The 16659-nt window shown below is 37.8% G+C and overlaps 1 protein-coding gene across 1 annotated transcript in view; it reads right to left on the bottom strand.

Annotated features, from left to right (window-relative positions):
- LOC125624109 (potassium voltage-gated channel subfamily KQT member 1) overlaps positions 1-16659 on the bottom strand; it is a 765256-nt gene that overhangs the window by 464092 nt on the left and 284505 nt on the right. Inside the window, exon 12 of the mRNA XM_048824460.2 lies at positions 14582-14632. Coding sequence (XP_048680417.2) covers positions 14582-14632 — 51 coding nt within the window. The remainder of the gene's footprint in view (positions 1-14581; positions 14633-16659) is intronic.

Here is a 16659-nt window from a genome sequence, read left to right as displayed (position 1 = left end):
TCCTATTCTAAAAAATACATATCATATGGAAATAAAAAAGAAATGACATTGAGAGCGTAAAGGTCGCATATTTAAGCACTCAAAAGATAGAAAATGCCAGTGTTAGGGTTTTATGTGTCATTTCAAATTTGCCACTTTGCATGTAATAATTATGACACAGTTTTTAGTTACATGATGTCATACTAGTTCTCAAATCATGTACTTCAGCATACAATTTTTTTATACAACTTTGATACACATTTGTAGCACTTTTAATTTTGAAAGGGCAACAGAAGAGCACAAACATCTGTTTGCTTCTCCAGCTATAGCCCACTCTTATTCCCACTTGGCATGCAAATTATGCTCACGTACTGATGTTTGACTTAAATCACATCATCTCTGAATTTAGCTGCGAGCTCCAATACAGAGCTGATCCAAGTCACAGTTGGAAATCTGACAAATTTAGCTTCCTTTTTTGTACTTGGAACGTAGAAACCTAGAACATAGGACTGGAAGTGACCTCCGGGGTCATCAAGTCCACTCCTCTGCTACTGCGAGCTGACCACAATTTCCTTAAATTTATTCATTCAAAATTATTCAATAGAAGAAAATCTATGGTTTTTAATGGTAGCTTTGTCGTGCGTTCACTTTTTGGCTGACATTTTCCAGCTTTTTCCGTAATCAAAAGGAAATGTTTTCTGAAAGTTTGGGAAAATATGGTTCAGTCATTTTTGAAAAAGAGTAAAAAAAAAAATACCCTCTTCCCATTTAAAAAAAAATCTTGCAATTTATTTTCTTAAACCATGTATAACCTAACCACCAGAAGTTTGAAATTTGTAATTCATTATGTAAACTGCCCTAAGAAGCAGTACACAGCCTTGATCTACAAGGAAAAAGTTTTTATTTGCATGCTCTATTCTTAGGCTTGGAAGGATTCAATTTTTATGTTGATTCCACCATATACACACAAAGCAGCAAACAAATATTTCCATTGATAATAACTGAAATTTAAAGATAGGCAAAATAAGAAAAATGCTGCCTGAGAACTTAGAGTTTCTTTTAAGGATTTTTATTTTGTATATTCTGACATGTGATGTTGACAGTTATAAAGTTTAGCTTTTTGAATCTCAACGTCTACTGTCATTAAATAATTATTGTCTGACCCCATAATTTCCCACAAAGTGTGAACAGTTAAATTGATAAAAATTGAAAAAAAATGCTTTAAAACATACATTGATATCTGTCAACAGCATTTAAAATAAAAATTGAATTCTGTCAAGCATCAGATTTCCAAAAGCCAGCAGAGCTTTGAAACAGAAAGATTGAAGCTCCTTCTTTGGAGTCTCACTTTTTCCCTTCCTTGAACAAGAAAAAAAAAATCAAAAAGAGAAAATTGAGACTATTTATTGTATTAGTTATACACTCAAACCTTGGGAAATGCCAAAGTTAAGATTGAACTCTCAACCTTAACTCTATCCCACTTTGCATATGCATTATGTTACGGTCTTTAATTACATGCGCACATAACATTCCTCCAATACACTGTATCAGCTTACTTTTCTACAAGCTTAGCTACACATCTTATAATACTGTGTACTAACTTGTATATGCCAGACGGTTATAAGAAAAATATAGAGTATGTTGTACCTAGACAACATAAGAGTAATAGTGAAAATACCTGTCTGAGAGGGAAATCCATGTACAGCCATACACAGGGGGACTGTGGGGAAAACTGTTTCTAGTGCAGCTCACTAGTAATGCACACCCATCTACATTGTTAATATGCAACTAATACCTGCTAAAGGTGCTTATGATCTGAATTTGTGCAATAACTATGAAAATATAGCTATGAGCAATATAAAATTGCCTTATGTTTATGACTTTGGTACCATATTTGCATATGACAGATTACTGTGCATGAAATATCCATCTAGTATTATTTTCCCCACTCACCCTAAATACATGTGTAAATGCACTGATCTCCTCATTTCTTTCAGTTTAAAGTGGATTTGCTGCAGTTAGGAGAGAATCTAAATTACAGATTCATGCCAGAGTGGAGAATGGAAATACCAGGAGAGTAAAGACAAAAAGCAAACAAGTGTTGCGTGCCTGATGGCGTTACACTGATACACCAGATGAAGGAACAGGAAATGATGCATCTTACTCAGTTATTTCAAACAAAGTTATACAGTGGCATTTAAGTACAGCAGACCTCATTTAAAACAAAACCTTACATCCAAATTCCAGTTGCATGGAAATTTCCTCTACATAATTATACAATTTGTGAGAATTGTTTCTTATAGTTACCATTGGCTGATGGCAATCCATCATTGCAAGTAAACATATCTTCTAAACATATCTTCACAGCATATTTATTTTATGAATTGCAAAGTATTCAAAAACATTCAGCCAGATTGCTAACTCTCTCCACAGACATACAGCATCATACATAACTACATCCCTTTTCACTGAAATTTAAGATTATTAAATCTGTTTAAATATTAGGCATCCCTGGTCTTGGTGTCTTACTCAAAGAGATTCAGTTCACAAGTGAATGAAAGACAGACAGTGCACTGGATTTTAAGCAGTAGATGACAGTTATATTAACTCAACACTGGGTAAAGGAAGTACACATCCACCCAACTCACATATCAGGCATTTAATTGGGTCCACAAGGCTCCCACCATATAATCAATAACCTGGATTAGATCCCTCTAGTTATGCCCCAGGACTCAGCTAATTTCTGAATTATCTAATGTTCCCCACACTAAGGAGATGGGGGAGAGTGTCCTAATGTTCTGTTCTCCAACTGTGCCACCACAACGAAGATGAAAAAAGCCAACAGATCTCCAGCAATTAAATCCAATGGAAAACAATTCCTTCCTGATCCCAAAAAGCAAGCAATTACTCAGACTTACTGGATCCTGGAAACACAGCTCATGCTCTACAACTACAGAGATGGACAGCAGGGCAACTGAAGAGGTAAGAGACTAGCAGCATGGGAAAAAGTTTAAATTGTTGGGGTGGGAGCATGAGAGCCAAACCAGCTATTGCTCAATGCTCCTGGCCAACCAATAGGATGCAGCGAAGCTACAGACATGGAGGAGCCTTGCTCCAGCACATGCTTGCACTTTCTTTTTTGGTTCAACCAACAACCTGTTAAGGCACAGGGCAGGTGTTTTAAAGCATGAACTGTATAAATTAAACCAATTAATAGGTGAACCAGTTATATTTGGCTGCCTGTAAATTGCATCTTTTTATTTTAAAGTAAAATTCTGGGTTGATTCCATGGTCTCTCTCGTCAAAAACATCACCCTCTCATCCCTATTTCTAATATCAGATATTAGGAATGGCAATATACAAAAACCTGTAGGATACTTCAACATCCCTGGACACACAATAGCAGATTTAAAGGTAGCCATCCTACAGCAAAAAAACTTCAGGACTAGACTTCAGAGAGAAACTGCTGAGCTTCAGTTCATTTGCAAATTTGACATGGTCAGCTCAGGATTAAACAGAGACTGTGAATGGCTAGCCAACTACAAAAGCAGTTTCTCCTCCCTTGGTGTTCACACCTCAACTGCTAGAAGAGGGCCTCATCCTCCCTGATTGAACTAACCTCGTTATTCCTAGCCTGATTCTTGCTTGTATATTTATACCTGCCTCTGGAAATTTCCACTACATGCATCCGATGAAGTGGGTATTCACCCACGAAAGCTTATGCTCCAAGATGTCTGTTAGTCTATAAGCTGCCACAGGACTCTCTGCCACTTTTACAGATTCAGACTAACACGGCTACCCCTCTGATATTCTTCCCTCTTGAACAACTTCGCCTTCCCCCCCCCCAAACCCTCTGCATCCCAGCATGCCCCCGCCTCATTTCATAACTACTTCCTCAGTCCTGCTCCCATGCTGCCACATGCCCCTGAAAAAAAATCTGGGAATTACTGGGGGCTCCCTCCACCACAAATTCATCTTTTGCTTCAGGTTTGGCTTCTTCCTTGCCAAACAGTTTTGCTTTACATCTGAGAATGAATCCTCTTGCTACAACCACATTGCCTCTTCTCTATTTTCGACTCCTTCCTTAAAGCCTAATCCCCTGCTTCGTCTCCTCTGTCCTGGATCACCCTGATTTATTTAAAGAAAAAAATCTATACCTTCCACCCTCTCCTTTTTTCATCTCCCGCCCACTTACTTTCCTCGTTCTTTCCAGGCACTGATATCAAAGTTTTCCTCCTCCTCTCACTTGCCAATTGCTCAGCCGCTGGGCAAAGCCAGGACAGAACTGCCAGAGGCAGAGAACCAATGCAAAGGCCCTGGCCTCTACAGTTCCCTTATGACCCATTTAGATGTCTGGGGAGAATCCACTCATTTTGGATAATGAATTCCTTGTCTGTTCTACATAAGAGGAAACCTTGCCCCCAAGAGAACAATGCCCAGGGAGTTTTGCAGATTTCTGTATCTCCTACATAAGTTATTCCTATGTAGGGACTATCTGTACCAACGTTAGGCCACAAGTAAAAGAATTTATGAGTCAGGAGAACAAAGCTATGACGGTCAACTCATGTTTTGGAAGGATTATCTATCTTTACTCAAAGGGTGGGCCTGTGACTGTACAATGACAGAGGTCGGAATAGAAATCCAGTGGCAGACCTGTGAGAAAGACTTGCACGCCTTCTAACTTGCAGTATGTTTGACCCAAGACCCTAATACTAGACCTTTGCTTTCCTGAGCACACTTACATTTTTTAATTGTTGGGGGAAGGAAGAGAGGAAGAACAGAAAAAGAAGCCAAGACAAAAATATTACTATAACTACTGTGAGAGTGTGCTCTGTCCTTAGCAATCAAAGGAGAAACTGGAGGGAGAGGGTCCGTGGGAAATGTAGTCTGTACTTACCAGCTGGAGGAGAGAAGGATTCAGCCAATACAGCACTGCCAGATGCTAAATGGCCACCTTAAGGTCACAGCTACTTGGCTGCACCAAATTTTAAAAGGCTGACCCCAAAAAGATATGCTGAGAAAAAAGATTTTATAAGAGGGCAGCCTGGTATCATGAAGAATTAGTAGGGACCAGCAAGTCTGGTGTTAGTGGCCTATAATACACAGGAGGTTAGGCTAGATGATCTGATGGTCCCTTCTGGCCTTAAATTCATGACTCTAAATCACCAAGGAAGGTGTCCCTAGGGAAAAGTGTGCTTTAATGCCATGCCTAACCCTACAGCATCTTAAACAGATCTGATCAGGTCACAAATATTTATGAGAAGTGAGGCAAATGAATAATTACAGAAAGCGTCACATGCTGCTTGTGGGATTACCATTATGAACAGAACATAATCTAATTTCACTCCTACTGTTTTCTAATACACCCATAAATCCTGATCAGTGCCCTGTGAATGACCTGACATGCTTCGGCATTCATGTGTTCTCGAGCTGGCATGACTCACACACTTCTGACTCTTTCTGCATTAGTTTTAGCACGCACTTCACTTTGAAAATACATTTACCAACTGAAGCCAGTCTTTTGAATAGTTTGCTCTCCATATTTACAGTTTTGCATGTTTTTCCTAAAAAAACCCAAATGTTTAATGATTGAATATAAGTATTAGTTACCATTTCACAAATAACGCGTACCACTACAAACTCAAGTATGGAAAAGATTAAGGAAGTACTTAAAACTTACATATTGAGAACGTTTAGCAATCCAGAGATTGAGAGAGTATTTTCTGATTTGTATTTATGATCCAGGAAAACAGGGCAGCTGTTTTTAACTAATCACACAATATTTACTTTAACATAAAAAGCATGTAAATAATATAAAATAATTTACACATAATAAACTAGGGTGAGGCTGTGGTATATACTGGAATGTACAAGCTGCATCTATCTGAACCATGTTACTAAATGTTATATAAAATACAGTTTAAAACAACAACAAAAATATAGGGTGCACAAAGACCATGAAATCCATCTGCCTAAGTTTTCAGAAGTGACCAGTGCTGTTTGGTGCTCAGTTGGGGACTCCCAATTTGCTTAATGGGCTGAATATCTGCCCTCTCAAAATCAGGTTCTTTTAAGGTGTTTCCAGCTCAGCCCCCAAAATCACTAGTCATTTTTGAAAATTTAGGACCCAGATTTTAAATGAATTAATTTTAAAAAAGATTAATTACAAAAGATGACCTCCTTGCTATCTTTTACTGACCTCAAATGCTACTAACCCAACCTGACCATCTATCCAGCCCATCCATTAATTGTGCTACTGCACTCTAGAAAAAGCCTGGGAAAATGGACAAGTCTCTAAGGACTTGTCGACACAAACATTTAGCTTGTGGCAAGCTGGGGTGTGTATCTACCTTACACTAGCCTGCTGTGCACTAACTGTGCATATGGACCCTGCTGATGTACACTAACAGCTTCTTAAGACACTTTGAACTACCCCATTTTGAAATGGGAGTAGATAAAGGCATACTAACCAACTGCGTCACCAACTCTGAAGGTCTCCGAATCTACCTCTGGCAGAACGAGAGAGGGTGGAAGTGAGTTAAATTAATACAAACAGGTGGGCTTAAAAGGTCCATGAACCTACAGCTAAACCTGATTTGACTTTTGAATTTGTAGCAAAAATGAAGCCCGCTGAATTTCAGTTTGCCCTGAGATTATTTTGCAATTGCAGATAAAACCCATTCAGGTCTTCTCAGTGCATCTGAAACACATCACCATTATAACTTGGCATGAAAGAAAAGTGGACTGCAGCAGAAACATCTAAAGAATCAAGAACTTCAGACCTGTAGAAAAATATGTGCATGCTAGAAGAGTGTGAAAGCTGAAAAGCTTGTCTCTCCCACCAACAGAAGTTGCTCCAATAAATATTACCTCACCCTCCTTGTCTTTCTAATATCCTTGGCCCGACACAGCTACAATACTGCATAGAAGAACAATATGGGATTAATAAAATAAATTAAAACAAGAGTGCTAACAGACCCTGTATTTCTGCAGTTCTCAGAATCTCTGTTAGGTGAAAAAAAGTTGTAAAAACATATATTGAGCTGGGTCTATTTGTATGACATCAGGAAAGCTGATGACAATGGCTGTGTTTTCATTAGATGTAGCAGTTGCAGAAGTAAATTCTTAAAGCAGCTGCATGGCCTGCGTGGTAATGCTGTTACAAGGTTTCTTCACTGCATTAGACTAAAGTGAAGGTGACCTGAAACTCAGATGTGCAAGGCGCCTTGCTATTACCCTCCCAAGTTAAAAACTAGATCTGCTTTAGCAAATTGCTCAGTTTGTAAAATTCCAGTACCTTCCTTGTGTAATTATTTATTTGTATTGAAAGTAGTACTTAAGAGTCCCAGACATGGACCACTGTGCTATGCACTGTACAAATAAGACCAGAAAGATGATTATCACTGCTAATCAAAGCCCTGATCCTGAGATCACTCTCTAACAAATGGGTGTCTGCAAAAGTGGATGGTTATCCTACTTGAAGATCAGGACCCAAGGATTTTCACTGGTACCTTGGGCACACGAGAATATGGAGATGTTGGCAGAAAGCAAAACAAGAAAGAAGTGGCTGCTTTTAAACCAAAGCTCTAGTGACAAGAGAGATACAGTACCTGTGTTAATATGCTTCAAACAGTCTAACAGAGGACAGTCTTCAAAAAATTACTGCTTCACAGTGTTAGCATATCTCAAGAGGTTACTAGCTAATGAATTATTTTAAGAGTTAGCTGCTGTTTAATTTAACACCCCTTCCTGCCAAAACAAAAGCAAGTCTTTCCCCTCCTGCCTTCCTATGCATTCCCCTTCACACTGTTTCTGAATTAAAGACATAATGATCTATTCTGGAGATTGACATGCATGGTTGATGTTTGCCCTCCTTCCTGCCCATACAAACTGCACCTTGGGTGAACCATGGCCAGCAAGAAATCAAAGCAACTGCAAAAGGAGATTGGCCATAGGCCTGATCCTACCATTGACTTAAACGGAAGTTCAGGGCACTCAATAAAAACAACTTTTAACAAATATAATCCTCCTGTGGTATATTGGCAGAATTCAGTTAAGAATGTAGCAGCTGATATCAACAAGGGAGCCCTATTCTGAGACAGTGCAATTTGAGCTAGGGCAAAGGACCTCTACTCGGTCTACTTACATGGCCTCTGTTACCACAGTGTCTGAGCGGTTCACCTTTTAATGTAGGTTTCAGAGGAGCAGCCGTGTTAGTCTGTATTCGCAAAAAGAAAAGGAGTACTTGTGGCACCTTAGAGGCTAACAGATTTATTTGAGCATAAACTTTCAATGAAGTGAGCTGTAGCTCACGAAAGCTTATGCTCAAATAAATTTGTTAGTCTCTAAGGTGCCACAAGTACTCCTTTACTTCTCACTTTTAATGTAGTTATCCTCTCAAAACTCCTGTAAGGTAGGAAAGTGCTATTATCCCCCCTGCTCTTCCTTTTACAGCACAGAGACCCTAAGTTACTTGCCAAAAGTCACTCATGAAGTCTGTGGCAGAGCAGGGAATTGCATCTGGGTCTCCAGAGTTCCAGACTAGGTCCCCAACCATCCTTCCTTTCCCACTGTAGCTGCAGAGCTGTTCTGACAAAGCCCACATACTTAGTGGCAGTACTAAACACCACTTCATACTGTTTGAATAGGCTCGGGGCTAAAGGTGGATGGTTATGTTTACACCTTAATTTTCTGGGGGTGGGGGGGAAATGGGAAAAGGAGAATTCACAGAAACATACCAATCACTATTTTTCAAACCACCAGTTCCATCCTCATACCTCCACCCCTGCAAACAAGTTAGGAATAGAACAAGTTGACCACATAGGGTATGAAATTGCCATCAATGAAGGTATTCAACACTGAGAATTGTGTAAGAATCACCATGAAACATATTCTGTTCTCAGATGTGTGTCTGTGCAGGTCCCACTTAGTTCAATGGGAGCTGCGTATATATCCATAGACAGAATGAATATGTAGGATTGTTCATTTTTATTGACAGTTAATATTAATCATTAATATTGACAGTTAATATTAATTATTATTGACAGTTCTTTTGCTCTCTGTGTACCACTGCCTTGTTACAGTCCTGACTTTGCTATATTTTAAGTTTAAAAATTATTTAAAAAATAAAATCTATTCTAATTTTGATTTCATTCTTCATTTCCCCTTGTATCTGAGTCTACTTAAAAGTATGCAACTTAAAGTTCTAGGCTTTAGTGATTCATCTCTCAAAGCCTAAAAAAAGGAATGTGTTTAAACTGACCAAAACATCCAATATTAATGTTCCTTCACTCTGCATATATGGAAATCTCTTCACATTACAAGAGCTTCCTTTCATTATAGACCAGATGAAAATGTAGGGAGGAGAAAATGGAAACTCATAGGGAGAAATAAGTGACCATTGCAGAGATTTGGAAAATTAATCATTTCAAGCTGTTTACCTAACTAAGAACACCCCATCTTGGAGTAAAGTTCTTAGAAGTGAGGCATCTGCTACAAACTAAAGTTTTTGCTGTATTTCAAAGAGGAAAAATTAGAAACTGATTAGTAAGTGGAGCCTTCTCCTTCCCACATTTACAGGTTTGAAGATGGGTCACATTTCAAACTTACATTCCCATGTATCATCCAGAGACGACCACCCAAAGTCAGTGCAGTTTAAACAAACTTTAAACAGTAGTCTTTTACACTTACTCCCTGAGCTGAGCTCTTTAGCTCTCACATACAAGTGGTGATCAGGATATAAACAGCCACATGACCAGCTTCTTTAAAAAAAAAAGTGCCTATGATCTTGAGATGCATTTTTTTTTCTTGATGATTTGGAACAAAGACTAGAGTTTCCCTCCTTTCCATGAAAAACAAATCATCATCATAAGCCCTCCCACAATGGCACAAGTCAAAGGCATCAACTTTAACTCATCTCGACAGGTGGTATAACTTTGATATTGTTAAGTAGCATGGCTTTAAAAAGCTCAGCAAGAGACACAGGAATTAAATCTTAACTCTTAAAATGAAAAAGTAAATGTAAGTGTTTTCCATGGGACTTTGCTCTGTAAGAAATATATATGTATCATAAACAGGCAACTAGCAACAGTTGAATTCTGAAAAGCATAGTTAAGGTAGAAACATTCATCTTATGATTTTATCTTTCAGCTCAGATCCTTTAGTCAGATTAGCATTTTCAAAGCATTCCCAAAATTGTGCATATACAATAAAAGAAAGGAAGATTACCTTTTACATTTTTGGCTGGTATGGGCCCACTTGGAGAAGTTAGACCACAAAAGGACTAGACAGAGATTTGTTGACATATTCAGGCAAATACCATTCTCCTTTACTCTTTGTTTTAGTTCTCCCACTTGTACCCAGCAAGAGCACTTTCAAATAGGTTGGGCACCTATGTGAGTTGAAAAACTTCTCTCCCAGCACACAGTGTGGATTATTTGGTGGCAACCACTGAAATGGAAACTAAGAGGGCTGCATGGTGTGCTCTAGCCTCAGTTTTGCCATAAGATGGGAATGGGCAACAGGGGATGGATCACTTGAGGATTACTGGTTTCTGTTCATTGCCTCTGAAGCACCGGACATTGTCCACAGTCAGAAGACAGGATACTGGGCTAGATGGACCATTGGTCTGACTCAGTGTGGCCGTTCTTATGTTCTTATGCATAATTTGGTCCTATTGAAAAAACTCCTCCATCATCTCCTATATTTATGCTGCCTTTACTCAACAGCTTCCAAGTTCCTCCCATGTTTTTCTTAGTTGCCTTTTACTTTCAACTATTATTTGTAAATAAGGAAGCAAAGGTGTGTCCTGTTTACTACATTAGAGCAAGTGCCAGTGGATGACATTTGTAAAGATTTCTATTCTGGGGAGCTTGAAGTGGAAGGTATGAAGTCAGACTTTTGAGGATACTTCGCTTTGGTTGTTTAGTCATACACATCATGAGCGCTGGCTATCCATGCTCCTCAGACCTACAGCCCCCACATAGGAATGACTATGAAGCTCGGCAGTACCAACCAAAGGAACAAGTGATTCACTGAGCTGAGTCACTGGCACAAGATTCCTCCAATATCATCTACTGTGTGCTCTCTGTTCCCAACAGACAACTGTTCACTACCCTCATTCCCTCAGAACTATGGCCTGAAACAGTTCAATATTTGCCACAGTTGATATAGTCGAGCTAGCAAAAATCAGGGATCTTCTTTTGAGAGAGACAAAACCATAGAAATAAGAAACAAAAAAAGAGAGCTATTGTCACATCTGGCCAATTCCCCTGAAAATGAAGCATCATAGAATCATAGAATATCAGGGTTGGAAGGGACCTCAGGAGGTCATCTAGTCCAACCCCCTGCTCAAAAGCAGGATCCATACCCAATTAAATCATCCCAGCCAGGGCTTTGTCAAGCCTGACCTTAAAAACTTCTAAGGAAGGAGATTCCACCACCTCCCTCACATTACAAATATATGTTCTCATGTATTGTCCTGCAATTACATGAAAGCTACAGAGTTGTGGGTAGAGAAAGGTTCATGTGGGCTTTTTTTACTGTTGTGGCTTCACATGGATTCTCATTCTGAGTTCTGCTCTGAGTTTCAAGTTATAAGGAACACAGTAACAATGTGAAACTCACCTAAAATGCAATGTTCCACATGGGGTCAACAAGTAGTATAATATCTTGAAACTTAGTTCACTCAAAGGGCCACACTCTACACATCATCTTACATCAAAATGGTATGATTCCGCCCCCCGGCGCGCACACTCTCCTGAGTCACATAAAATAAAATGTATGGTACAATAACTAAGCAATATATCATCAAATTAATGTTATCCCACATCCCCTTGATATCCACCTCTTTCACAACCATCTAATTTATGCCTGCTATGCAGTACTGATATTGACAGTTGTAGGCTTTATATCATTACTTGAGGAGATATTGTATTATTGCTGAACTACTAAAATATATGGCCATGAGCTAGCATGGCACAGCATGCTGCAAATCACCTCTCAACTGCAGCTGAAACTTCCTAAACTCATAGTATATCCCATGGGAATACTTCTTAGAACATACAAGCCAGAGAATAATATTGGTCACTAATGTTCATTTTACAGAGTAGTGAACTTTGTTAAATGCGGAGGTGGGAAGAGACTTGAGAGGTCTGTTTGTTTTTAAAATAATCATATTTATGCAAACTATAATTTGGATAATCTATAAATACTCTCTGAACAGAAGAACCTGTAATCATCCCTCTCTCCTCATCTAATATCGCTACACATGAATGAGACTGGGGGTCTCTGATTTTACACAGTTGACATCATTTCATATATTAAAATGACTATTGCCCAAAATCTTTTTCCATTTGGGAAAATCCCAGGATAGACAAAGATTGTTCCCTAAATCCAATTAATATTTCAGTATGAGAATGCTAAAAAAAATCCCGCAATTTATAGATATGTTAACCAAAATTAAGAGAAATGCAGTTATTTACTTTCTATATTAGATTAACAGAACTATTTGAAGGGATGGATGAAAAAAAATCATAATATATACACACACTTACTGGAGCTCTGTTGTATTCCCTTATCCTTTATATCTGAAACTCTCTATTATAATACTTATAGAAAAAATAGCTGTGTTAACATTCTGTTTTATCTTTAATATAAAACAGTAATGAAAATTGATTATAGTCCCTGTTTCAAATCACTCCTAATAATATCTAGTACTGATCATCCATATATTTCAAAGTACTTTACAAAGGAGGTCAGTATCATCATCCTTATATTACAGATAAGGAGACTGATGCACAGAGGGAAAATGATTTGCTCCAGGTCTCTGGCAGAGCCAAGAACAGACACCGGGATTCCTGTGCCCCAGTCCACTAGACCACACTGCTTCCTTAATGTTTGGGCTAAAGGGAGGGCTTTCAACTATGGTACAATTGGTACCTGTTGGTTTGCTTTTATAAGGGACGTGAAATTTTACTTTTTTTTTTTCAACACTGGGCGATTGACATAACCACGACATTTCAATTGTCTTTTTATATAGAGGTCCTCGTTTGTCAAGTTTGATCCACCATGAAATCCTCCTTTTAAACTCAGAGAAGTACCACCTTCTCCTCCATTCCATGTATCAGCAATCATATTATCAAACACACTTGCTCAATAGGGAGAGCACTGAATTATTGGTGGCAAGGAAATGCAAGAAGAAGAAGAACAACAACAACATATGAGCATATTTACATTTTACCGTTTGTGCTTTACATATATAAGAATTAAGAAAAATATATTAAGCGAAAGTCATAGAAAGAGCATTCAAGCCGAGCAATGCGAAGTAAAGATCAGCCATTGTAAATATTTCACTAAAATTAAATATGAAAAAAGTCAATTTTAGAGTCATACATTATAGTAACGCATGGATGGATAGACTCTCTAGTGGGTCTCCTGGTCTATCACCATACAACATAACTGGGCAAGACTGATTTCATTATCCATGAACCACCCTTGCTTAGTAAGTGTATTGTGCTGCTTTCCACCTCCAGTTTTTAGGACCCCACAACCTCTCTGGGCAGCTTGTTCTACTGCTCAACTATTCTTAGTTTTTCCTCAATGCTTACCCTAATATTTTCCTTCTGTTGAACAAAACCAAAGCCAAGAGAGCCTATTTTAGGTTCTATCCCATATGTATTTGTTAATTCAGTTAATGAGATTCTACAATATAATTTTCTATCGGGGGGGGGTGAGTATTGAATTTACAGCCCATTATGTCACCATAAATCATGGAATTAAACTGATTATTGCACATTACTCAAAAAGATGAAGAAAATAACATTTTGTTCACTGTGTCAAAAAACATAGATTAGGGTTTAGATGGTCCAACCTGAAAATTGTTTAGTGCAAACATCAGTAGAATTAATAATTCAGGGTAAAAAAAAAATATCCTTATCAATGTCTGCCTATTTCCTGTGTTCACCAAAATGTTTTTTCACTCAATTCCTGCAAAGAGTCCAAATGTAGGATCCAGGTCCAATATTGTTAATTCTCCAACCGGTTTTGGTAGGCCTATTCAATAAAACTATCAGTGACACCTCTCTGAAAAGTTACTAAGGGCATACTTCTTAAACCCGCTTGTCTTTCAAAGAGAACATATATACCCACTTTACGCTTGTCTTCTCAACTCCCTCATGTAGACAGACTTGAAGAAATGTTCCAATTATTTGTCAGCTTACTCAATATAATGATCCTTCTGTGTCATGGTAACAGTCCTGTATTTATTGGACAAGCTGCCACTATGCCTGCAGGGGAAATGCCCTTTGACCTTTGGGGATAGAGGGCAGATCTGTGGGTCTCAGGCTGAGTGTAGGAATTTGAAACCCGCTTCTGCAGCTGGTTTACTACAGAACTGAATGCACTTGCAAAAATCTTCCCTTGAGCCGAGTGCTTTAGTTTTAGTTTAGGTTTTGCTCCTATCACTTCTTTTAAGTCAGTTTTAAAATTGTAGTTCATAAAAGCATCCTCCCCCCCCCCGCTAGATTACACCACAGTCAATACTGAACTACAATCTCCTGTGTTAATGACAGCTCTAACAGAATCAGGTGAATCATTTTCTTACCTTGCACTCATTGTTTTATTCTCTGATTTGCTATCACTCCTGATCGAAATGCTATAAAGAGTAGGAAAAAGAATGAGCTGAGAATTAATAAAACCATCACAGCTTTGACTTCTTAGAAAAGGACAACGTTAAAGGTATTTTTCAACATTCTAAAAAATCATTTTTAGTCCATATTTCAATTAACCCCTTTTGAAAAACTTATCAGAATTATATGGAGTTGGCAAATGGATGGATACAAGACAAGGAACAGGAGGTCAAATTTTGGGGCTCACAAATGTGATAATTGTTCCTTTAAATTAAGAGTACTGTAGTTTTGTAAGGATGGTTTAAGCCTACTGAAAATACAGTCCAAGTCTACTGCTGATCCTTAAAGTAAACAACGTTTTCTACATTTTCTTGTTTATCCCAAATCACTTATACTCTGTCAAAGAAGCTTTCATACAATTGTGACCTCAGGGCTATAGTGTATGACTGACATTTTATCTATGCCCTGAATGGGGCAAGTTAACTATAAATGAAACATAATGGCTTCAAAGTACTGCAGAAAGTACAATGCTAGAATTGTTTAACCACTTATCTGTCAATGCTTTAACCTTTCATTAAGGCTACTGTAGATATGTGGGTGATCTACTAATACTTTATCTTTCTAACAGACATTTTCCTCTGTCAAATTGTCAAAAATATAATAATGATGCATATTTGGCAGCTTATTCATGGATGCTAAACTTAAGCTTGATAATAAAGGTCATGAACTACTTTTGCTGAGAGAAACTGAAACCCTGAAATTGAGCTCTTAAAATACTAGTTAAATTCAAAGTGAAAGAGATAAAGAGAAAATAAAGTGAGAGAGATAAAGGGGGCGGGGAGACATGTTTCATATCAGCTACATGTAATTGTAGTTGATGTTAATGGGCTTTAACGTTTTTCCAAAACTCTAAACAAAACTTTGTTTTCAGGAAGGGTGAGTGTATTCTTCTTTTATGAACCAGTTGAAGAATCCAATCAATGACATGGTATAGCCAGGCGTGTAAACACACATCTAATTGTGTTACCCTAATAAAACTAAAATAGAAATATATTGGATTTTTGAAAGAAATGCCAGTTTCTCTCTCTCTCTCGCTCACACATACACACACGAACTTTCAAAATATTGCACACTTTAATGTGAAAATGAATTTTCACAGGAACAAACATTTGAATGTCAAAGTATTGGCACAAAAATTACTAATTACTCTTCTGTTTTATATAATGCATGTTATAGGCATACATCTTGGAGGGTAGATTTTAAAGAAACTGTACATACATTTTCAGTAACTACTTTCATTAGCTATGAAAGTACAGACCCCCCCAAAAAGTTAGGAAATGTAAAATCTATAAAGAATATCAAGAAAAAATTAGACTAAAGTAAGGAACAACAGAGTAAAAAAGTGAAGAGACATAAGCATGAAAGAATATACATTTTATGAATACCACAACAGGAATGGAATTACACTCCCTCTTCCCCTCCGCTCTCTCAAACTGCTTCACTAAAATCTTATTTTCAAGCAAACCCTTATGATGTTTCATTCATGTTGTGTGTGAAATTAAAAGAAAATTCAAGAACTAAAAACACAGGTTTCTATTTCATTGTTCACATTTTACAGAGCCCTAGTAGTAAAAATAGCCAAATTATCATGACACTGAGGTCACAGCTCAAACCTGAAACGTCATTCCAAATCTAAAGGAAATTAACATTTGAATGATGTACTATCTTTAATTCCTATGAGCGCAGAAGTAGTTTAAGTCCTGCTAGTTAGACAAAATACCCATTTTGTATACATATGGTAATACCTTGTGACATCAAACTTTTTGCCAATCTAGGGAAATTATTTTTCAAACAACATATGCCATGACCCTCAATACCTAAGTAGTCTTGGAGTTCTTATCTTGCCATTCATATAACTACTTAGTTTGCCTGCACATAATGCAAACATGAGTGAAAAGCAAGTTGATTAAGATGCCTGGTTAAAAATATCTTCCTCAGGGCCTCTCTCCTTTACCTTTACATTAACTGAAATTAAAACTAATGAACTGTTCAT

Source organism: Caretta caretta, chromosome 1 (genome assembly GCF_965140235.1).
Source record: "Caretta caretta isolate rCarCar2 chromosome 1, rCarCar1.hap1, whole genome shotgun sequence".
In the NCBI taxonomy this organism is placed as follows: Eukaryota; Metazoa; Chordata; order Testudines; family Cheloniidae; genus Caretta; species Caretta caretta.
This window is presented reverse-complemented; position numbering and strand designations above follow the sequence as displayed.